General features: G+C 46.0%; 2 protein-coding genes across 6 annotated transcripts in view; both read left to right on the forward strand.

Annotated features, from left to right (window-relative positions):
- Nucleotides 1-5,162: 5,162 nt before the first annotated feature.
- UMOD (uromodulin) lies at nt 5,163-19,944 on the forward strand. Of its 3 annotated transcripts, none has more exons than XM_082713794.1 (11): nt 5,163-5,357; nt 6,842-7,039; nt 8,440-9,216; nt 9,314-9,421; nt 10,799-11,007; nt 12,007-12,155; nt 14,057-14,302; nt 16,823-16,985; nt 17,588-17,669; nt 18,406-18,447; nt 19,610-19,944. In XM_082713794.1, exons 2-11 carry the CDS (start codon nt 6,946-6,948, stop codon nt 19,669-19,671), a joined length of 1,932 nt encoding a protein of 643 aa, XP_082569920.1. In that variant the 5' UTR covers nt 5,163-5,357; nt 6,842-6,945; the 3' UTR covers nt 19,672-19,944. The 3 variants fall into 3 exon arrangements, with proteins under 3 accessions (XP_082569920.1, XP_082569921.1, XP_082569919.1); XM_082713795.1 differs by having other exon boundaries at nt 6,906-7,039; XM_082713793.1 differs by lacking the exon at nt 5,163-5,357 and having other exon boundaries at nt 6,814-7,039.
- Nucleotides 19,945-23,840: 3,896 nt separating this feature from the next.
- GP2 (glycoprotein 2) overlaps nt 23,841-25,015 on the forward strand; it is a 14,464-nt gene continuing 13,289 nt past the window's right edge. The window contains exon 1 of one of the 3 annotated variants that reach the window (XM_082714863.1): nt 23,841-24,057. In XM_082714863.1, coding sequence (XP_082570989.1) covers nt 24,048-24,057 — 10 coding nt within the window. In that variant the 5' untranslated portion in view covers nt 23,841-24,047. The remainder of the gene's footprint in view (nt 24,058-25,015) is intronic. The other 2 variants (XM_082714864.1, XM_082714865.1) reach the window with 2 other exon arrangements.

The raw sequence follows: 25,015 nt of genomic DNA on the forward strand, positions 1-25,015 counted from the left end.
TCGCAGGATGACTCCACGCTCTTCCCCTCCACCACCTCCTACCATTCTCAGCCCTGGAAGTCTCCTGGAATGGTGTGCTTCTACTGTTACTCTGTACATCCCTGCCCACCGGACATCCACATTCCATAAAGTTGCTGAAATTATCTTTTAAAAAGCCACAGTCTTGAAGACTTGCAACACTACCTGTTTTAACCGTATAATGGAATCTTTACAGCTTTTACAGTAAGATTCAGTCTCCTTAATATGCCTTCAAGGCTTGGAAAGTTCCAGCCCCACAGATCTCTTCTACTTTTTCCTCTCTCCCTCTCACTTTCTAGGCTCCAGCCATGCTTCCTGTCTATTCTTTGAATAGTTCAAGTGCTGTCTCTCCTCATGGTTGTTACTTCTGCCTAAATGCACACGTGGCACACTCCCACAGATCTTCACGCAGATGTATTTTTTCATCCTTCAAACCTCAGTTCAAATGTCACCACCTCAAAGAGGCCTTCTCAGATACCAATATTTGAAAGCATCTTATTTTGCTGTGCACTAATATACCACTTGCTTCCCCCACTGGTGGGTAAGTCCCTGGGGAGCTGATATATCAGCTATTTTGTTGTATTTTGTTCCACTGTATTTCCAATACTTAAAACACTGCTTAGACAAACTAGATGCTTAGTAAATAAGTATCCATAGATCAAATGAAATTTCTTATCAGGCAGCACCCCATCTCTGAGATATATGATTTCACTGTCATCCCAGAAGGGGGAGGTGCTGACAGTGTTGCCTAGAGACACAAATTAGATTCTGTATTAGCTTCCTATTATTGCTCTAACAAATAGCCACTAATTTAGTGGCTCAAAAAGTAACTAAACTTCTTACAGCTCTGAAGGCCAGAAATCAGAAGTCAATTTCACTGAGCTAAAAAAATCAAGGTGTCATCAGGGTTGGTCTCCTGTGGAAGAATCCCTTGACTTGCCTTTTGCTGCTGGAGACTGAATGCATTCCTTAGCTCATGGGCCTGCCCAGACAACCTTACATCACGATTCTCTGAACTTAAATCATACTGCAAGGTCCCTATTGTCACATTAGGAACCATTCACAGCTGCTGGGAGATTAGGAAAGACATACTGGAAAGTCACCAGCTGACCACAGATTCATGGGGCTGATTTGTAATATTTTGGCCAAGTGATAACAGAGCTCCTCTTGAAAAAAAGGATATTATTTTACAGACCAAAGTCTCTACAAATCGTCTAGGACTTTCCACTTCCCACCTATCATCTCAGAGAAAGGCTGTTTGTATTCCTTCAAGCCTCTGGATCCAGCTCCTGGGCCTCCCTCTCCCACCCCTAAACCTGGCCTGTCCACATCCAGATGAAGCAAAAAACAGCCTGGAACTCACCTGAGCCAGACTGCCCCGACAGGGGCAGGTGTTAGTATTCAGGACACGGTGTGAGGCTCACCTGCCTCAGCCTTAAGGCTATGTGGCTGCAGGTCAAAGGAGGGGTTCATGGGGGCAGGCTGCAAGGAATAAATCACATGGAACAGAGTCCCCGGCTGGCCCCCAGCCAGAGAATGCATGTGCTACCTGCAGGTCCTGCATCTGTCTGAGGCCTTGGGAAGTGGGGGCTCAGGTTGGGAAAAACAGTTAGAGGTAAGGCCAGGGATGACCCTTCTGTCTGGAGAGTCGTCTCCCTTGGCTCATTTTCTACCCCCTCTAGCATACACCACTCTCACAAAAATCCTTTCTATTCTGTTTGGTCAGTTTTTCAAATTTCTCCACACCTTAGCTTCAGTCCCTCAAAAAAAGACCTGAAACCACTTATCTCTCATGGCTGAGCACAGAATGCTTTTTACCCCAAGGAGTGCAATGCATCATAGGAGAAAATCTGAAGAAGATGAAGGGCTATAGTATGGATTTACCACGGGCTAGCTGGGTAATCTCAGGGAAGCAACTCAGTATTTCTGAATTACAATCTTCTTGGGAACGTGTTGCTGGGCCTCGTTGTCTGAGACACTAAATGTAAAAGCAATCATTATAGTTTCTGACCCAAGAGAGGCACTCAGTAAGTGACAGCTGTCGAGATTATTAAGATAAGTTTCTTACCAGTGTTTAAAAGTTAAGAGGGGAAGAGCATTCCAAGAAGATGGAAACTTCTGATAAACTGAGTAAAAGTAAGGTTTGTTCACAAATATTTTTTGGCTACTCTTCTGCAAGTTAAGATAAAGAAAAAAAAAGTGATTGAATAGCAACATGGATATCTTTAGTGATCTTCATGAGCAATGTCGATGGAGCTGGCCGTTCAGGACATGTATCAGTGTGAATTTGAGGAGAAAGTGTGCAGATAAATCTTTTGTGAAGTTTGGCGATGAAAAGATGGAAAATAGGATGGTGGCTGGAGGGGGAGGGAGTGTGGGGTTAAAGGAAGGTATCTACAGAGGGGACTAGCATAAAAAAATAATTTAAAAAAAAAAAAAAAAAGATGGGATGAGCAGATGAGAATACTTCAAGTGCCTCTGAGAAGAGGGAGTTATAGGAGGAAGGGGTAGGTGAAGGTGAGGGAGAAAGGTTATCGGCCCAGGGAGAAGGAAGCTGCTCTCATCACGCCAGGAGAGGAGATGCGGAAGATGAGTCCAGGGACAGGAAGGGAGGCAATGCTTAGTAACTCCAGGGAGAATGCCATAATGTCATTAAATGTGTGGGGCTGGGAGATGGCAGGGGTTTTGAAGAAAGATTGGAAAAACAACCAAATAGAGAAATAACACAGGATGCTCCAGCTGTGTTGAGGGCAGGTGATGCTTGTTGTTTTAAAATGTAGTTTTGTTATTATTATTCAGATATGGCAAGGCTAACAGATGAGAAGATGAATGCCATTGAAAACATAGTTGATTAGATTCCCAGATCCCAAGAGGAGGGGGCACACGAAGAAGCACCAAGGTCACTCAGGAGGCCAAGGGAGGGGGGAAGCCATGAACAAGAACCTTTCTTGTGGTTTCCATGGGAGGGAACAGGAGAAGCAGGGCAGCCAGGTTTAGGATGGATAGTTTGAATAATTTCAGTAGGTCCTGGGATGAGGAAATACTTCTGGTTGTCTGGTGTCTGGCGCTGGGGTGATGAGGGCAGGGGAATAGTGGCCCTGAGTGTAAGAGCCCCCAGCAAAAGAGGGCTGGGGGGTGGGAGTGGGTGTTGGGCTCTGGGTAGTTCATTTGCATATGAAAGGCAGATCTCTAGCCAGCTGTTTGCAATCTCTAGGAATTAGTTAGTCTGAGAGGGACAATCCCTCCAGGGTCAGTAAATCCCCAAGATGTACAAGCATCAAATACAAAACTAGAAAAATGTGGTTACTGGACTGATGAATAGTCTCCAACCCAAACGCCCCATATTCCTGCCCATAGCCTTTGCCCAGACAATTCCAGGAGCCACCTCGAGCCTCCATTTTAATCCTTTAAAGACACCAGACTCTAGTTTAGACAGGGCCTCATATGCACCAACCAAAATATTGGTTGGGATATTCGCCATCCAAAATAGAGAAAAAGAATATTACGAACTTTTATTTTCTTCTTAAGTGAGGGGTGGGGGGGGGTGCAGGGACATTCCTATAGAAGAAAAGAAAAAGAAAAAAAAAGGACAGACAGTTCAGAAAAAAAATAACACACAAAGGAAGAGATCATGATTTCCCTTTTTGTTGGAGAAATGCCAAAGTAAGCAATGAGATTTCTCACTAATTTTTTTGACAGAGATGAAGGAAAGTGTACAATGGTAGGATCCTAAATGAGTTTATTTTTTTTTTAAAAAGACTATGAGAAAGAGAGAGAGCGGGCGCACACACAGGGAGTGGGGCGGGGGAGCAGAGGGAGAGAGACAAGCAGATTCTCTACTGAGCAGGGAACACAACACCGGGCTCAATCCCAGGACCCCAACATCATGACCTGATCCAAAGTCAGATGCTTAACCAACTGAGACACACAGGTGCTCCTAAACTAGTTATTTTAAAAAATCTCTCTCTGGGGTGCTCTTTGGGAAGAGGTATCAAAATTCGTAAAACTGCACCACCTTGGGGCGCCTGAGTGGCTCAGGCAGTTAAGGGTCTGCCTTGGATTAGGTCATGATCCCAGGATCCTGGGATCAAGCCCCACATCAGGCTCTCTGCTCAGCGGGAAGCCTGCTTCTCTCTCTCCATCTGCCACTCCCCTGTTTGTGTGCTCTCTCTCTGCCAAATAAATAAATAAAATCTTTACAAAATATATATTAAAAAAAAAAAAACACACCACCTCTTTGACCCAGAAATTTCAATCCTACAGAATTATCCTGAGGAGATAACTGTATAGTGCTGATGGTTACCCTACCACTAAATGAGACAGGATGAGAAAGTTTACACGCATTAAATTTTTCTCTATGGGACTGACTCTTAGAAAGGATTGCCATCTACGTGGGACTGGGTCAGGACCCATGGGCTTGAGCCCAGGCTCTGCCATTTTGACCCCTGTGACTATACATCAGCAAAGCAGTATTGACAGGTAGAATCGTCACACCACCTCTGTTCTCCCCATCTTCTCCTTTAACCACCATAACAATTTTTAAGAGATAAGTACTTTCCTTTTACAGATAACGAAAATGACCTCAGGAAGATTATTAAAGAAATGAGTCCTCTCGCACACAATAAATGGCTAATCGGGAGCCCGATGGACTGACTCAAAAGTCAGTCTCCTTAGTCTTGGAAGTTATCCACCTCCCTAGGGGGCCTATCCTCATGGAAACTTAGATCTCTTACTTTAGAGAATGGGTCTGGTCTGATGTCTGAATTATCTTCTGGCTTTGACCTTCAGCCATATATACCTCCTCTCCTGCTCATGTGCACACCATAGAGGAGCTTGCTGAGCTCATGAGGATGGAGTGTGCCTTAGCAGGGTGCTCTCCCCAAATGACCACAGGTGCATGTCCTAATGGGGTCAATAAAAACTCTCTTTCGCCCTAGCACACCCTGGCTTTGGATACATGCTTCTGCCTGGCTCTTTGGGTCCACCTTGTCCTTCTCAATGACCAAGAAAATGCCTAGTACCTTGGCACTGCTTTTCCAGTTAATTTCTAACTAAGGAATCTCTTTATGCCAAAAGGTACAAAATTGAGGCCTTATATTTGCAGGCACAAGTTTGACCCCCAATGTCAATCATTTGGGGTGTCAGGAAAAAGAACAACAATCTGACATCCTAGGACAGGAAAGTACTGTGCCCAAAGGGGAAAACATTCCACCCTCAAGAAAACAATCTCAAGAAAGAGAACCAGAGAATAATTGGAGGAGAGACTGCCAACCAGGGGCAGATGGATATATAGGAGGCAAACACTCGTCAATGGACTAATTCTGTCTCTCTGGCTTCAGGTAAGGCTATCTACGGCTCTTTTCTCCTAGCCACTTCTCCCCACCTAGTTCTCTGCTGATTCCCTTTCTGTTTGGGAGAGAGGGGAAGTAAATGAAGAGACTGGACTCCTGGGTCAGTCCCAGATTGGGTCATTCCTCTGCTGACTACTGGCTTCATTGTCTTCGGTTGGTCAATCTCCCTCTCTTTGAGGCTGTGCTTTTCTAGTAACAATGACTATTTATTTCTTCATTCATTCAACAAATATCAGCAAAATCTCTACCAGGTACTAGGCACTGGGGATAGAGTAGTGAACAATAATAGCATTTGCTATATGCCGGGCCCTGCTTTGATTAATCCCCATGATAAAATGCAGTCAGTTATCATCTGCCTCAGTGTTTTCAAAGTACAGGTCATGACCCATTAGTAGATCATGAAATCGTTTGTGGTTTATATCCAAAATTTTCTTTTAATTAAATGTTATCAACTATGTCAGCAAGCAATACATACAGTAGTTAAGAATTTTATAAAACTTACATTTGGTGTGTCTGTGTAAGTGTGTACACCATGTGTGTACCCATGCATACACACAGGCACCTACATCACGGAATGGCAAAAGATATTTTCCTTTTAACAGACTGTGGTCACAAAAGCTTGGAAAATACAGTTCCAGAACACAAGTTCTTTGATCACAGGGACTTCAAACTGAGCCTGGCACATCCTAGGCACCCAGTTTGTAAAAGCAAGGATCTGTATTTCATAGATGAGGAAATGAATTCTTAGCAAACTGTAATCCTTGCCCAGTGTTACATTGTTAGTGATTAGTAAAACAGGGATTTAGATGCCGGTGACAGCCTCCAGGTCCCACACATTTAACCACCATCTACTCCCCTGGTTTGCTGCTGTAAAAATGGAGGCAATAATAATATCTATCTAGGGTTATCTGACCAATTGAGTGAAATAATAAGCAACTGCTCTGGAAGCACTAAAATCCACTGTGAAAATTAGTCATATCTCAAGCAACTTTGCAATATATGGGCTGCATGAAGTTGGGGCTCTTGCCTGTCCTATTCATGCTTTCCTTGGACTGTAGCTCCATTTGGCACTTGGTAGCTACTCCATAAATGTTTGTTGAATGGATAAATGGATCTGGGCAAGTTGTAAGTATCCCAGCAGGGGATTGGGAGTGGGCTGGGAAAACCCAAAGCTGCCTCCAATAAGATGGTGAGTCCAGAACACAGGACTCCACCTTGCTGCTTCCTGTTCCAAATGAGACTCAGTTCTTCCAGATGCACTGAGCCTGGGAGAGCAGAGGCTAGTATGTGGGTGGAAGTAAGGGTGGGGTCACAGATGGGAAAACCACCAAAGCAAGGGCCCCAACACTGTACACTTGCTGTAGTTCATATAAATGGCATCTTCAGGAGTTGTACAGTACATGACCAAAGCACTCCTCTCAAAACACTGTGGGGAAGTAAGTAAGATCACCCCATCCATCTCTGTTCCACAGGACTCCAGGCATCACAGACAGGGAGGAAATCCCAAGGGGTCAACCTGTCTTTGCCTTTGGGCAGGTTCTCCCCAGACCAGAAGTAACTCTGAAGAGCAGAAAGAATGGGGCAACTTTCTTCCCTGACCTCAGTGTGGACGGTAGTCACGGTAACCTCTTGGGTCATCATAGCTTCATTCATTGACACCTCGGAAGCAAGTAAGTGGGGTGTATGTGTATGTATGTGTATGTATACATGTGTGTGTGCAGGGAACAATGCTGCTGTCCACAGAGGAGGTCCAGCTCCCTCTCCTATATTGCTTAGTATTTGATTTATTCTAAACCCATTTTTTATACTTTAATATATATAGGACTCAGGTGGGAATTTTGCTAAAATGCAGATTCTGATTCAGTAGGCCCTGTCTAGGGCCTGAGATTCTGCATTTCTGACAAGCTCTCAGGTGAAGCTGATGCTGTGGTCCTTGGATTACACACTGAGAGGCAAGAGTCTAGGACACACTAAGGTCCCCTAGCACTTTACTGGAAGGGAAAGAACATATGCAACCCCACTGGAGATCTGAACACACCTAAGTGGCTCCCAAACACCGTCCCCTGGATTCTTTTTTTTATTTTAAAGTTTTTATTTATTTATTTGACAGAGAGAGAGATCACAAGTAGGCACAGAGGCAGGCAGAGAGGGGGGGAAGCAGGCTCTCTGCTGAGCAGAGAGCCCGAAGCGGGGTTCGATCCCAGGACTCTGAGATATTGACCTGAGCTGAAGGCAGAGGCTTAACCCACAGAGCCACCCAGGTGCCCCATCCCCCTGCACTCTTATGAGGTCATTCCACTGGTCTTGCATTATCCTCCTAGCTCTCAGCTTCTCCCTGGAGAAAGGAGCTGGGCTTCTCCCCTGAGCTGGAGTACTTTGGGGCACAGTAAATGCCATTTCAGTGTCGTGATTAAGAGGTTAAGAGCATATACTCTGTGGTCCTGCTGCCTAGGTTTGTGTCCTGGCTCTGCTCCTTACCAACAAAGCAAGTGGCTTAAACCCTTGGAACCCCAGTTTGCTCATCTTTAAAATTATGGTAAATACAAAAGCAATCCTACAGAGCCGTTGGGGAGGATTCAAGGAGATAATGAATGAAAAGCACAATCCCAATGTCTAGCATATAGTAAGTGCTTAATAAATGACAGCTCATTATCTTCATTGTTTTTTACTGTCATGGAGAACATCACACAAAGTGTGACAGCGCCTTTCAGAGAGAGTAGGTGAAGTCTTCAGAAGGGAGGCAGAGAAGATCTGGGCAAAAGAAATTAATGTTCAAAGGTGGGGAAGGGGCAACAGGGTTACCTAAATCTTACCAAGTGTCAAGAACTCTGTATGATTCCTCTGAATGTGGAAATGTAGATATTTTGAAAGAAGACACAGTTTGAAGCAATGCTTAACACAGAAGAATGCACAGTGGAATCATTGGGGGAGTTTTGTGTTTAGTTGTTTTCGAAAGACTCATCCAGGGACCAAATCTTAAAGAATACGGTACCCTGAGGGATGCAGGAGGACTGTGAGTGACCACTGGCCCCACTGCCCCCACACTGAAGCTGGGCTCTTCTGTCCACAGGAAGCTGCTCTGAATGTCACAGCAATGCCACCTGCATGGAGGATGGGACTGTTACAACATGCTCCTGCCAGGTGGGTTTCACGGGCGACGGCCTCCTGTGCACGGACCTGGATGAATGTGTCATTCCTGGGGCCCACAACTGCTCCGAGGGCAGCAGCTGCGTGAACACGCTGGGCTCCTACTTGTGCACCTGCACTGCAGGTTTCCGTCTGACGCCTGGGCTGGGGTGCACCGATGTGGATGAGTGCGCCCAGCCGGGGCTCAACCACTGCCACCCCCTAGCCACCTGCGTCAATACCAAGGGCAATTACTCATGTGTCTGTCCTGCGGGCTACCTGGGGGACGGGCAGCACTGCGAGTGCTCCCCGGGCTCCTGTGGGCCGGGACTGGACTGTGTGCACGAGGGTGACACGCAAGTGTGTGTGGACCCATGCCAGGAGCACCACGTTCTAGATGAGTATTGGCGCAGCACAGAGTATGGGGCAGGTTACACCTGTGACCTGGGCCTGAGCGGCTGGTACCGCTTCATGGGGCCGGGTGGTGTGCGCCTGGCAGAGACCTGCGTGCCAGTCCTGCACTGCAACACGGCCGCAACCATGTGGCTCAACGGCACGCACCCGTCCAGTGACGAGGGCATAGTGAACCGCAAAGCCTGCGCACACTGGAGTGGTCACTGCTGCCTGTGGGACACGCCCGTCCAAGTGAAGGCCTGTGCTGGTGGCTACTATGTCTACAACCTGACCGCACCCCCCGAGTGCTATCTGGCCTATTGCACAGGTGAGTGGGCGCCCCATCCCCACACTTCAGACCTGGGTGGGCATCACAAGAACCCAGGGAGCATCCCTGTTGACCGTCTGTGTCTATGATCCCGTAGACCCCAGCTCCGTGATGGGGACATGTGAGGAGTGCAGTGCAGAAGAGGACTGCAAATCGGATGATGGCACATGGAACTGCCAGTGCAAACAGGACTTCAACATCACTGGTGAGGCCAGTGGGAGGAGGCCACCGTGCTGAAAATGTCAGCAACTGAGGGAGGGACAGATTTCTATGTGTGAGTTGGAAACATGTGAAGATGATGCAGGGCTGTATATTATCCTATCCGAGTAAAAAGTGGGCCCAGTTATATCTGTTAAAACCAGGAGACCCCCAGGGACACCTGGGTGGCTCAGTGGATTAAGCCGCTGCCTTCGGCTCAGGTCATGATCTCAGGGTCCTGGGATCGAGCCCCGCCTCGGGCTCTCTGCTCAGTGGGGAGCCTGCTTCCTCCTCTCTCTCTGCTGCCTCTCTGCCTACTTGTGATCTCTCTCTGTCAAATAAAGAAATAAAATTAAAAAAAAAAAAAAAACCAGGAGACCCCAAAGCTCCCAGAGCTTTGGGGAGCTCCTTGCCCCCAGCTTCTTTCTGGGGCTCCCACACTACAGCACAGGTGGCTGCCACTTGTTGGCCTAAGGCTGCCCAAGCCCTATTTCTACAGCACAAGAACACAGGACTGGTGACCAGCCTACAGTTTCAAGGGCTGGGCCTTCCACTGACCAGCAGAGACGAGCAGGGCCCTGTGGGTCTCCAAGCCTCAGTTTCCCCATACATACAATGATTGAAGCAGGCTAGTATCTCCCAAACTTCAGTCATGATTTTGGTCACATCCAAATACTAATTTTACAATTTTGTTTTTTCCAAGTACTACCTAGACTGCAATTTTTATTATTAACTTGTTCTTCTTTAAACTGGTTAAATCCTTCTTTTAAATAAACAGGACATTTATGGTCACTGCTGTGTCTGTGGCAAGTAACACTTTAGATAGAAGGTAACAGTAAAAATGAATACAATGATAGAAAATTATTAAATCCCAGCAGGTGTGTAATACTTCAATTTTTAAAAAGTTAAAAAAAAAATCCAGCTGGATGTCATTGTGTGCCCCAAACACTGAGCCTGATGTCTGCACTCTGTTGTTTTAAAAGGGAAATTAGCATTAAAAACATTAGTAGCTAGTGTGGATTATACAAAAAGGATGGAAAGATATTGAGATTAATGTGTGTGTTGTTTTGTTTAATTTTACTGAGACTCAGTGTATTTAATTTTGGGAGGTGAACAACCAGAATATTGTTTTTTGTACACAGTCCCATACTTAGGGTAATATGGAGCTGATGGTTGGCCAATTGGATCCATCTAGTGATGCTTGGAATCCAGTCTTTTGTCTCCATCCCTCTGAGAGAGGAGATCACAGCAAGATGAGACGGGGGCTAGTCTGAGTGTCCCGAGCTGATGGCCAGCCCCACCAGCTGGGACTGGGCCCCGGGGATGTGCTGGACCCTGAATTGTGGTTACAAGTTTCCAATCCTGCTTTCCCTGCCGATTTCAGATCCCTCCCTCCTGGAGCGCAGGCTGAAGTGTGGAGCCAATGACATCAAGGTGTCCCTGAGCAAGTGCCAGCTGAAGAGCCTGGGCTTTGAGCAGGTTTTCATGTCCCTGAGTGACAGCCAGTGCTCAGGCTTCAGTGAGAGGAGTGACCGGGACTGGATATCTGTGGTGACCCCAGCCAGGGATGGCCCCTGTGGGACAGTGATGATGGTATGTCCTGGCCAACATGGGACAGGGTTAGAGCACTGCCTGGTTCAAGCCCCAGGTTTAGCATTTCCTAGTCATATGAGCCCAGCTGTGCCTCAGCTATAAAATGTTTATAGTTTCCTCAACTATAAAATGGAATAATGATACTAGTACTTACTTCACAGGGTTAAGAGAATTAAAGGAGTTAAGGTGTGTGAAATGATTAGGACAGTGATTGGCACAGTGTAAGTGCTTAGTAAATGTAAGTTTCAATAAAGAGAATGATCCATGATGATAGTTCCCCATTTTATCGATGGGAAGAGAAGGGCCTGGACTGGGCAATGCGTCTTCTCAGCCAGCAGGTTCAGAAACCTGAACTGGGCTCAGCACTGTTCAGCACTGGGCTCAGAAACAGGTCTGTCTGTCTTGAATGGTCCTTGAAGACAAGGTCTGCATCACTAGTGTTCAGAGAACTAGGACCTCTCCTCCAGAAAACTCCTCAGAAGGGACCTGGAGCTCAATGTTTGAGTGGAACACTGCTTCTCCAATTCCCTCATCCCCCAGAAAGAAAAAGAAAGAAGACAAAAAAAAAAAAAAAAAGGAAGAAAGCAATTGTTATTTGTTTAGCACAGCCTCTGAAATTCCAGCATTAATAATGAGTCTGGACGTGGTTTTAAGTCTTTTTAGTGTTTGAGAGGAGACATGATCTAATTTGAAGAGCCCAGGCTTATTAGATCCCACATACTGTGAGCAAGTTACTCAAGAGTTACTGTTTCTGTGAACCCCCATCTCCTCATGATGAGGCAGGGAGATAGCTGCCCTCCTCTTAGGGTCATGAAGGAGCTAATGCAGTCATGCAGGAGGAATGTTTAGCTCAGGGCCTGGTTCATATATGGCTGCTGTCCCAACTTTTGATTATAACAGCTGAGAGGGCAACTCACAGGTGGCCAGAGAAACCGCTTTGGTTTTGGGTCCTAGTCAGATTCTCATGCCCTTCTCTCCCACTCCCACCCCGCAATACAGAGGAACGAAACCCATGCCACATACAGCAACACCCTCTACCTGGCAGATGACATCATCATTCGTGACCGCAACATCAAAGTCAACTTTGCATGTTCCTATCCCCTGGACATGAAAGTCAGCTTGAAGACCTCCCTGCAGCCAATGGTCAGGTATGGCCAGAGAGGGTTGCCCCTGGCCATCTCTACCCCCACAACCACTTAACCACTAGTTCCTCAGCTTCCCTGTTAACCGCCAGCCATAAGTTGCTGGGTCGGGGGGGCTGGGAGGCAGTATTTCCAATGGAGGAGTCCAGTGTGGAAGGAAGGACCCCAGAATCAAATCCAGGCTCTGTCACATACTAACCAGATGTGTTTTTTTCCAGCTCTGGAAATTGATAGCCCCACTCTGGATATCAGTCTTCTCACCTGTGAAATGGACCTAAAAGTACTCGTACTGCCTTTCTTAGAAGTACAACAGTGTTTGGCATATGTGAATTAACTATGAGGGCCTCTGGCTTATCAGAGGGCAGGAGAGGTTGGATCAGATGGAAGGAGGGAGGACTCTAGGTTCAGACCTGCTCTTTATATGAGAAATAATTCTATGCCTTGTTTGAACCTTAGTTTCCCTTCTTCTCTATAAATAGGAATTTGATTAAAGAAGGATTTATAAATTATGCCTCTTAGAGTCTGAGGGTCTTTAAGGAAGTATGTCTGGGGATGCCTGCACGGTGAACCAAAGAATTTCCATCCATATTGGGTGCCACATGAGATTTATTAAAAAAATAAATAAATCAAAGGATCTTATTGCTAAATAAAATTGAAAATCTCTGAGTAGGGAGAATCACAGGCCAATGATGCTAATGTTGGAAAAATTATAGTTGTAACTATAACAAGCATTTATCAAGAGCTCATTATATATCAGACATTGTGTTAAGTGCTCTATAGGAAACATCTCATTGAAATCTTAAAGTACCTTAAGAGGTGTAAGTATTTACTACTATTATTACTATTACTCCCATTATACAGATGTAGAAATTGAGGTTCAGAGAAGACTGAGTAACCTGTCCAAAGTTAAGAGTCTAATAAGTGACAGAGCTGGAATTCAAACCCAGGCCATCATGCTTAGAGCCCTCACTCTACCATGACCTTCATTACGCAACTCATCCATGACTTCATGTTCTTTGGGCCAACCAGACTCAGGGAAGGGCACTAGGTACTGATGAGAGTGTGTGGCTGACTTGGGGAAAGAAGGCTGCTTATTGTCTGCCTTTGGGTGGAGCATCATCTGGCCAAGCAATGCCCTCGAGCAATGTAGCCAGGTCTCAGGCCTGAGAGACTTCAGGAAACAACATACCTATATGGAGATGTCTTTTGATTTGAGCTGGAAATCTTGCCCTAGTCCAAATCTGAGTCCAAACCAATAACCGAGTTCTCACCTGCAAAATGGACTTCTGTATTACTGAGCTTTTATCATGTGCCTTATTTCCTAGTGAATCAGTCTTACAGTGTCCTTTATTGGCTCATCCTGTGAAGTCTCATTAGTGTAGCTGTTTTCAATGTGATTAAAAACAACCCATTTACAAAACCCCCACCTTCTGCTATAGGTGGAGCCAGAACTCTGATCTAGGTGGTAGGACTCACAGCCATCCCTTTTAACTGTCCCAGGTTGAGACCAAAGAAGGAATGTAGGTGACTCCCTTGAGAATTTCTTTACTGGACTCCTTGAAGGCAAGGGCCACCAAGGGGGGGTGGTGTGTGGACATGTTACAAAAAATGTGGTCTCTAGATCAGCAGCATCAGCATCACACGGGAGCTTGTTAAAGATGCAGAATCTTGAGCTCTACTTGAACCTACCAAACCAGAACCTGCATTTCAACAAGATCCCGAGGTGACCCACCATGTCTGCTCATCACAGTGGGCAGCCATTGCAGTGGTTGGTGGGTTCTAGTCCTTCTGCTAGATAAACACGCACAGAGCTGCCAGGGACCACCTGGGACCACAGACCAGAAAGGGTGGACCAACTGTTGCTGTTCTCAGCTCTGGTTTTCTCACCAGCCCCTCTCCCCCGGCAGTGTTCTGAACATCAGCGTGGGTGGGACAGGCATGTTCACCGTGCGGATGGCACTCTTCCAGAGCCCCACCTACACAGAGCCCTACCAAGGCTCGTCTGTGACCCTGGCCACAGAGGCCTTTCTCTACGTGGGCACCGTGCTGGATGGGGGTGACCTGTCCCGGTTCGCACTGCTGATGACCAACTGCTATGCTACACCCAGCGGCAACGCCACAGACCCCTTGAAATATTTCATCATCCAGGATAGGTAAGGCCCATGGATGGAGTTCTGGGGCAGAAGGAGGCAGCCTTTGGATTTGGATTTGGGAGAAAGTACATCTTTATATTCAATCACCTCTAGCTGAAATTTGGCATCACCAGCCATTATGAACACGGGCAACAAACCATAGAAGTATTAGCAGGACACGTGAAAATATTTACACGTCAGTACTTTTTAGTTACTAGAGTATTAGAGTTTTTACTAGAAATTATTTAATATATTATCAAATATATATCTTTGTAAATATATTTATATAGAATAGATTATGTAAATATATAATGCATATATCAAATGCTCTAATATCTTGAGAACTATGCTTCAGCTGAACTGGTTTCCTTTATAACCTTAGGTACATTACTTTATGAATTTAAAACATTATTTTTGAAGAGGGAGGCAGAGGCTTCACCAGAAGGCTACAGGTGTCCAGGGCTCAAGAAAAGATTAAGAAACCTGATTGGAAGGTGCACCCACCCAGGGTAGGGGGCAAGCTGGCACTTGGCTGGGAGGACTGAGCTAGAGACACAGTTAGGACCATTTGTAAAAGGGAGGACACAGGTGTGCTACTTTTCACTCCAGCAGCACTGGAGAACCGTGGACCACACTGAGAGGAAGTAATTCACATTGTCATTCAAATCACAATAGCAGTCTTTTGAAAGCTTACTGTGTGCCTGGGTCTGTGGACAGCACAGTGAATAGAAAGGACAAAACTCTCTGCCCTCATACGGCTGATATTCTAAGAGGGGGGACCAATAATTAAACAAGATGAAATGTGTAGCATGTCAGTGGTAAGGGCGCTATAGGAAAAACCCAAAGCAGGGAAAGGGAAGGGGCATATGCTATTTAATAGCATAGTCAGAAAAAGCATCCCCAAAAGGCAGTGACCTATTCCTGTTTCGGTTCTTAGAATCTGTCTGGTTACATCAAGGGAAAAGTATCAGTTGGGTGCTCATTTGACATATATATCTGTTATTGCTAAACCCCTCTGCAACAGAAAGAAGTCTACTTTAGGGCCTTCCGCTGTGACAGGAGCTAACTAAAATTTAATAGCACTGTTTTACTTTGCATTTATCCATAAATACCCATGTTGTGCTTATGGCAAGTGATGCTGGTTTGCTATCTGTGGTCAGGATCTAAAGATTCTTCTAAAAAATAGATGTATTCTCCAATAAAAATGTAAATATATTTAATGCACAAAGCAAGTAAATTATAATAATACAGATGCTGGGAAACAAAGAAAAATATACACAAAGGTGGTTTCTAGGTAAGACCAAAAAAGCAAATTTGGAAAGGGGCACTGATGGAGATTAGAGCATCATGGAGATTTGGGTCCACATCTTGGCTTTGCTATTTCTTAGTCTGGAGACACAATTCATCTCATCTCTCTAAATATTCATGTCCTCATATGTGAAATGGGCATAAATACCTACTGTGCAGGGATTGGTAAACTTTTTTTTTTTTTTAACCTGAGTAAAAACACTGAGTATGTACGTTCTGGGACACTTGGAAAGTTCTGAAAAGGAAGCAGGAAGAAGTCCTGGGTGTGCCTGTGTTTTTGTCTGGGTGTGGGAGCTGGGTTGGGAAGCACTAGTCCAGGAAGGGTGGCAAACATCTCAGGACATGTAAGGAAGAGGCGACTGGGGAGACAGCGAGGGGCAGGAGGGGAAACTTGGATGCCCTGCTTAGGTTACGTGCATGGGGCCTTCAGGGGGCGGGCCCCTGAACCTCAGGGCTTTCGTTGTGCCAAGTGGAGTCTGCATTTTCACAAAAAGATCTGAATGGCTTGCACAAAGCAGAGAGTTCCCTTCTCAGTTCTTCCTCTGTGTAGTGAGCATTCAGACCCTCTCCTAAATCAATTTTGAACAAATCATGTAAAAAAGCAGAGAAAACACCCAGTGTGCCTGCCCTTGTATCCTGATCCAGCCCAGCACACACATGATCTCTGCATGTGCAATTTTGAGTTTTTGTGCAACTGTGTTGCTTGTGCAATTATACAGATGGGCATGCGTGCATAAACACACACACACACACACACACACACACACAAACAAACACACTCTGCCTTTTGGTCATTGCCCCTCAGGACTTATAAGTGCCACTGTTATCATTAGAACTGGGTACACAGGAGGTAGCCAACAAATGGTAGGTAATGATCCTGAATCTCAATTCTTGGGAAATCAGAGGTGCTGACTTTATAGCATAGTTTCAACCCTGTGCTGATGATATTTTATTTCAGCATTATATATATGCATTATAGATAGATAGCATCTACTATGTGTCATATACTGCAGTATGCTCTTGGAAAGGTTAACTCATTTAATCTTCCCAGCTATCTTATGATATGGGTTACAAATAGTATTTCCTGTGTACAGATGGGGAATGTGGGGCACAGAGAGATTAAGTTGCTCAAGGACACATAGCTAATAGGTGGTGGAGTGAGATTTGAATCCAGGAGGTTTGGCCCCAGAGTGCCTGCTTAACTAACCACGTTATGTGACTTAACCCTCCCAGATGTCCACGCACTAAGGACTCAACCATCCAGGTGGTGGAGAATGGAGAGTCCTCTCAGGGCCGATTTTCTGTCCAGATGTTCCGTTTTGCTGGGAACTATGACCTGGTCTACCTGCACTGTGAAGTGTATCTCTGTGACACCTTTACTGAAAAATGCAAACCTGTGAGTTGCCTTTCCTCACTCAGGCTGCCTGCCATGATCTCCCCCTCACCTGTCTTCCATAACCAAAGACATTTGGCCACAAGGTCTAAAAGAAAACAAACATTATTGTTGTGTTTCTCTTTAAGTCCAGGAACAGAATGTGCAGTAAGATGGGGTGGGCAGAGCCAGGTAGGAGACCTAGGCCGTTGGGAAATCAGGCGGGATCAGCACAGTGCGACAGGCTGGTAAATGCTCTGGTTTGTCTGCAAGCCTGTGTTCTCATCATAGAAGCTGACAGTTTAAAGTACCAGGTGCACCTTATCTGTGTTAACTTTCTAATTCTTGGCAGTAACTAAAGGGGAGACATTTTATTAGCTCCCTTTTCTATATGAGGAGAGCAGTTCAGAGAACTTAAGTGACTTTCCTAAGATCAAACACCTAATGAATGGCAGAGGTGGGGCATGAGCCCAGGTATACAGATCTCCTGACAACTCCCTAGACCATCCTCAAGCCCCAGCCTGAGGCAGGAGGAGACCCCTGTAAGGAGTGCAGCCCACTCCCCATGGTAGCACCACATTCAGTCTCCCTCATGGAAAGGATTCTTTGTTGCCCTCTTCCTGCAGACCTGCTCCAGGACCAGATTCCGCGGTGGGGGCATCATAGACCAAACCCATGTCCTGAACCTGGGTCCCATCACACGGAAAAGTAAGAGAGCCACTCCCTCCCTCAGGTTTCTGGTGGGGAATAGTCTCTGGAGATGAGAAGGGATGACAGAACCTGGCACATGGATCTTACTGGGTTCTGAAGAACCAGAGCAAGTAGATTCTGTGGGGGCAAGGTGGACTACAAGCTGCCTGCCTGTTACCAGTTCCTAGTCATTCAATCATTCTATTGCACAAATTTGTTCTTGTACCTCCTGTGTACAGGTCCTGTGCTAGCGGGTGGGAATCTTGTGGTGAGCAAAAACAGATACAGACCTGGTTCACATGTAGCCTATAGACCAGTGGAGCAGTCATTATTCAGACTGAGGAAGGATTAACAAAGAGGGGTCAGGGAAAGAGAACCCCAGACAGAGGGTACAGCATAGGCAAAGGGCCTGTGGTGGCAGAAGTGAGGGGGTGGGTAACCCCCTCAGTTCCTCTAGAGGAACTGAGAAAAGGCCAGGCAGGCTGTAAAGAGGAAGAGGTTGGTATGGGATGAGCTGCTACAGGTGGGCCCAGACCATGTGGGAATTTATCATTGTTGCTAAGGTTTGGGACCTTTCTCCTAAAAGTAGTGGGGAACTCCTAAAGTGTCCAAGACAGAGAAGAGACATGATCTGATCCAGATTCAGAAAGACCACTCTAGCTGCAACAGGAGAGCAAACTAAAGGTATATCCCTCAGGCTTCTTGCCATCTGCATGCTTTCTCCTTGCACTAATCCTTTTCTTTCCCTTTACAGATGTCCAGACAGTAGCCTCAACGGCTGCTTCTAGCAGTCTGGGTAAGTTCAGATCCTCATTTCAGGAGGACTTGCATTAGAACCTTCCTCAGGGGCTTTTATATGTGGGCCCAGGATGTGCTGGAGTGCCTGGCCTGCTTGGCCTGAGCTCTGAAGAGATGACTGCACCTGTAGAAATGCCTGGTCCTGGGGCTGTACATATAGGTACATACACCTGTGCTGTCCCACAGTAGTGCATATGTGCACACGGACAGGCGTACAAAGACAGGCGTGCAGAGACAGGCACACCAGGATGGACATCATGCAGACATGTCTGTGCGCACACACACACACACACCATGTCACATGCGTATGTTCATATCTGCACACACAGAGGCATAGAGAACTGCAGCTGCGCGCACGCATATTTGCAAGGGCAGACATACACATACTTCTACAAACTTATACCCTGTAGACATGCACACACTAGATCTGTACCTTGGGCACTTACTGAATCTTTGTGACTCATCTCTAACACCTTTTGTAGGATTCACTCAATAGGTGACAAATAGATGTTGAGTGCTACTACATGCCAAGGACCATGCTTAGTTCTAAGATGAACACACTAGACAAACAAGAAGCTCTGTTTCTCTGCCTCTCTGACCACAAAGGCCAGGGAGAGCTGGCACTTTATGGCCTTTGATTTTCACAGACACTGACTTGTCTGAAAATCTGAATGAAAAGTGAATTCAGGTAAGTGTTGCCCTTCTCGGCTCTTGGCATCTACATCTGAAGGAGTCGTTACACCAACCTAGTGTTTTACCTGAGCTAGGCCAACCCTTCACCAGTGAGCTTGGAGTTGAAGATTCAAGATGTTCTTAAGAGGCTCATCCTCTGTGACTATTCCAAAGTCACCAAGGATGGTTGAGTAGGTTGGGCACTGCACATGAGTGTCCTTTTGAGGGGCTACCAATCCTAGTGTCAGAGGAAAGACTGTTTTCTTCAATCTGGTCCACTTGAGAGGGCACTTTTTTTTTTCTTTTTCCACCCCAGTAGAACCTTTTTCTAATTGGTTTTCAGGGCAGATAAAAAAAAAAAAAAGGTTGCCTTTTCTAACTGATCAGCCCAGAGGGGGTGTCCTTTCCTAATTGGTCAGTCTAAAGGTGGCATCTTATGTTAGTTCTGTACAAAGGTAACAGCAGCCCTGTAATTGTTTTCTTTGCAGGGTTCCTGAAGGTCTGGCTGCCTCTGCTTCTGTGGGCCACCTGGACCCTGATGTCTCAGTGACTGGCAGCTGGAAGCCCTGTGCTCTGTGGCTTCATTTCCTGATGGCTGGGGATGATGCGGCTTAGTGCTCCAGCCCCAGAAAAGGGAGCTCACACTTCAGTCAAACTTGCCCCTCTTCCCCGCCACCCCACCCACTTTAATCTTCACTGTTGCAAAATATTCTCTATTTTCAAATTCTGCCTTCTCTCAAAATGGGACTTACGATGTGTCTGCACATAAGGTTCCATGTCTCTTTGAAGAGTATGGCAAAATAATTATAATTTTAAAAGCTCAGTCTTTGAAGTCATTCATTCATTCAACAAGGATTGATTGAGCACCGTGTATATGTAAGACCTAATCAGAGAGCTGAGCATCGTGTGGTGAAAGAAACCAGACTGCATCCCTGCACTCATGGTGCTCACACCCTGGTTGGAGAGACTGGCTTCAACTGGTTCTGGCGTACAACCTCAGATAAAATACACAATGTCTCTGAGCTTCGTCCATCCATTCTTTCATTCATTTTTTCATGCATCCATTTACTCAGAAATATTTGCTGAGCACCTCCTATGTGCCAGCCCTGTCCTAGCTGCCGGGGATACAGCAGGGAATGAGCCACACACCATCCCTCCCTTCCTGGAGCATACAGTCTGGCAGGAAAATGAGAACTTGAATGGGGATTACAAGTGTGGCAGGCATGGAAGAAATGGCAGAAATAGAAAGTGTAACTGGGGGCTGCTGCCGCTCTATAATAGAGATTAAAAATGATGCTTTCACAGGGTCCATTCAGCTTTGCAGAAACATTTAGGTGAGCATCCAGTATACTCTAGATGCTCACCTAAGGTACTGGGGAGACAGGAGTAAATAAGACAGACACAGTCCCTATCTTCAGAAGTCTCAGAGTATTTAGAGGTAATGTACGACCTATCCCAGGGATTTCCTCCCTCCATTGTACTTGTCTCTCTCCATCCAGAAGATGTAGGCCTGCGTGCGCAGCCACAACAGCAGTAGCAGTGGAAAGCAGACCCATGACCTCTATTGGGCAGGGTTGCTTCAAAAGAGGGGCCTTCAGAAGGCTCACTGACGGCACAATCAAAAACTAAGAGGCTACTGGGCCCAGGAGACCCAGATATTTCAAGGGCTCTGGACTTCTTTGTCAAGGTCAGTGGGAGCCAATGCTGATGGGAAATGTCTGCCCTGACACCAGCTGCTTTCCAGGACTCTGGCTGTGACTTTCCAGGACAGACCAAGGTCCTGTTACGTTAGTAGAGCCTTCTGATCTCAGGGAAAACCACATGTGTGTATCAGCAAACAGGGACTATGGGGATATGTATATTAAGTTACAGGACCTCACAGGGAGACACACAGACATGCACTGAATCCCTAAACCTGCTGCCTTTACAGAAGAGCTTTATGGAGAACTTCAGTGCTGAGCCCAGCCCTATCTATGGTTAGTAGAGCCTGGCTGGATTGTGTGCAGATTCACTTTGACCCAGGTACAACAGAACATGAGGACAAATAAAAACAGGGGCCAAATGCAAGAAACAGGGAGAAGAAAACACATCAGAATTAATCCCTTTGTCCCTCTATTCCTTTCCTTTTTTCTTTTCTTTCCCTTCCTTTCCTTTCCCTTCCTTTTCCTTTTTTTACTTTCTTGGTTTTTTTTTTCTTTTTATCACTTAAGTATTCAGCTCAATATTCAATAGATATTATAAACATAAATTCAATGCTGGGCACTTTTATAGGCACCATAGAAACAGCAAGTAATCAAAACAGCTGACTGATTAAGAGCTCATGTTTAAAAAGGGGGAATACATTTAAACAATAATTATGTGAAATGTTAGGTGGAGACAAGCACTTTGGGAAAAAAAACAAGGAAGAGAATAGAGCTATTGGGGGTGCTATTTTATATAGGATGCTCAGGTAAAGTCTCTCTGGTAAGCATAAGCTGAGAGAAGTAAGGGAACAAACCAGGGGGATATCTAAGGAAGAACATTACAGGCAAGCGCAAAGGCCCTGAGGCAGGATTTTGTGTCTTCCCAGCAAGGTTTCACTAAGACTTGGATAGCCATAAATTCTGAGGCATTACTCACAGGAGAGGCTTTGAAGCATACATGTTATTTTTTTTCTGCATTTGTTTACTCAACGAGTACTTACTAGGTGCTGGTTAGAAGTGCAGACAGGATCCCTGTCCACAAAGACCTTACAGCCTTCAGAGGCAGATCGATTAGTAGGTATTGAGTGGGACTGGAATCAATCCAGAGAAGCACAGGAGCAGAGAAAAGATGCACCAGCAAGTGTGTGGTGTTCAGGAGTCTTCCTGGTGGTGGACCTAGGAATATGTGGACCTAGGAGAGGTGGACCTAAATATGTGGTAGGAGGCCAGGCACAGTATGATCTGGACAGAGGGAATAGCACATGTAAAGGTCAGGAGGTAGGGAAGAGTTCAGAGAGCCACAGATTGGATGGAGCATCGAATGTGTTGGGGAGAAGCTGTAGGTGAGGTTAGGGGTGCGGCCAGGAGTCAAATCCCAAGAAGCACGAAGTGACGGGAGTGGGGGATCATGCCGAGAGGTGACGCTATGGCATCTGGCTGCAGGAGAGGTAACAGAATCAAAGAGGGGCAAAGAATGAAAGCAAGGAGACTCACTAGGCTCCTGTTAAAATCACCCTCATAAGATAACAGTGGCCTGAATTAGGGTTGGTGAAATAAGGCTCAAGAAGGAAAGACAGATTCAAGAAATCCTTGAAAACTGAGTGACAAGTTGTGGCAATTACTGGAAATGTGACTGAGGGAGAAAGGAGGGAGGTAGGTTTCCATTTTGGGTGACCAGGTGCATAGCAGTGCCATGGATTAAGACAGACAATGCGGTGAAAAGGGGATGATTTGGAGAATGGATGACTTCAGATTTGAGACTGCTGAGTTGAAAGTGCCTCAAGCATCTCGGCCCAAGGAGAGATGGTTCGGCAGGCAGCTGGGTTGATGGATCAGATGTTCAAGGGATTGGTCAGGGATGGAGATCAGATTTGAAACTCACTAGTCTATAAAAGGTACTAGAAACCAGGAGATAACTTGACACCGTCCAGTGAAAGTATATGGAGTGACAAGAAAAATGTGATCTACTGGCATTCTTAAGGATACATGAAGGAAGAGGACAATGACAGAGAAAGAGGAATGAAGTCAAGAAAACAGTGGCACAGGGGAGTCAGGAAGAGGCAGAGTGTCTGGAGGAAGCAGCAAAAAAGGTACTGAAAAGGGGGCAGAAAAAATGCTTGAAGACAGGGCCTTAGCAGGGCAGCTCAAGCCACATGGTTCAGACTGGAATGGAAGAGTTGGAGGAGGGAAGGTGGAAGTGATGGTTTTGTGGGCCCAGATGAATTATGGAATCCTACATTTGTGGTGGTTATAAGTTCCACATTTAGGGACTTTTTCTCCAAATGTACTAGGAGTAGGGAAGGTGGCTTGTAGCATTTTATTTTGCTCAGGTTGGGGTTTTGCTGGAAGGTGTTACCAATGCCAAGACCCCTGTGCTCCCTGTCTTCAGTAGCCTTGGCTCCTTGAGGAGTCTCAGAGAAACCAGGACAGGCAGTGACCACTTGTTCTGCAAAAGCTTCAACTCCCTTATTAATGCCACAATACCGTGCCATGGAAGCCAGGTCCAAGCCTGACACTTCCAAGTCCAAGATCTCTGGCTTCATCTCCACTCCATACCTTCCAATCTCTAGGGTAGCCCACCTATTAGGAGGTGCTGGAGGAGAGGTGATTCTGACACTTACTTGGTATGTCCTTTGCTATTATTCCATGACTCACCATCATGATACTGGCCCTTCCCAGACACAACACTGAGTATCTGAAGGTGGGTAGAGTCTATGGGCCAAAAATAGGAAACACCCATCCCCCACTCCTTCTTTATTCCCTTGCTCTAACTAGCCCCAAGTGGAGTGGCATCCAGAAGCAGAAGTGTTCTAAGGTGATTAGCTAAGAACACAAGGTACAGTTGGAAATCTATTGTGCAAACAAGTGCCTATTTAATTTCTCTCATTTCCCTTTGGGTTTTAAGCTCCCTTTTGATTAGTGTTTGGTTTCTGGTAATGTGGTCCCAACTTCATTGGTTTATGGAGGGGAATATTCTTCCGCTATTTTCTGTGGTAAATTGTTTATCTTACCTACGCCCAACAAAACCAATGTATACCTGAGATTAACTCCAGTCCTATCTGGGCACCAATCGTGGAGAGCCACGAGGGTGGAAAACTGCAATAAAAGTGTGGGGCAGAACCGGCTTTTCCACGGCTGACCAGAGGACAGCTCTGTGTTCTTATCCCAAGGTAAGTACCATTTCAAGCCCCAGCAGGCTTCCTTCTGATCTTGGGGGGCTTCCCCACCACCCTTGACCCACTGGATGTGCTGGGGTTATTTGTTTCTGGAAGCTTTCAGAATAACTTTCAGCCCGGTCAAGTGCTCCGGATTTCACTGTGCGTTCAGCTCAACCAAGATTCCAGCTACCTGCTGGCGACTCCAGGTCTAAAGATGCCCCCTCACTCTGTCCCTCCTCCAGGAACATAGGCCCCCACTTGGGATCTCTTCCCTTAGAATTACTAGTCCTGGGTGCTCTCTCATAACATATTCATGATATCCTCTCTAGAAACAGATCTCTAGATTCAACTTGAGTCTTCCGGAGACTTTAAGAAGCCATCAAAGATTTGCTTATTGGAGGAAAGTTGCCAGAAGAGGGAATGTTACTGGCAGACTCTGCACAGCTCTTTGTTTCTGCCCTCCCCATCCCTATTTACTTATTCATTTATCACTCAGATCTTTACTGAGCACCCCTTATGTGGCAGACACCATGCTAGCAGCAAGCAACGTGGGCACGGTCTGACATGGTCCCACCCTCCCAGGAAATCTATATGCATCTAGGACACTTCAGGAGTCTCTTAGGACAGTGCCCAACACACCACTGAGCAAAGCATTGAGAAAGCAGCTGTTACTTTTGTCTGTAGATATTCATAGCACTGTAAGTTCCCCTCCATCCAGTCTTTCAGTGCCTGAACCCCTACTTGAGTAAGAACCAACCTAAGGCCTTCTAGGACGTCCTGCAGTGCCAGCCAGCTCCAAACTTGCCTTCGGTTCTCTTGCCGTCAACCTCATCCCCTCTGCAAGCCTCTTACCCTCATCACCCCACCTCCTCTCTGCAAGACATGCCTGCTTTAAAACAACGCAGCCCTTCACAAAAGAAATTATGGGTCTGTTTCTGTGAACATGGGCCTGTGTTCTTAAGCAAGCTATTTAACTTCCAGTGTCTACATGTAGGAGGATTAATATGGGATTAATATGCTCTGAGACCCATCTCCCTCTTCATCCATAAATGGG

The sequence above is a fragment of the Mustela nivalis genome (assembly GCF_964662115.1).
Source record: "Mustela nivalis genome assembly, chromosome: 19".
Lineage (NCBI taxonomy): Eukaryota > Metazoa > Chordata > Mammalia > Carnivora > Mustelidae > Mustela > Mustela nivalis.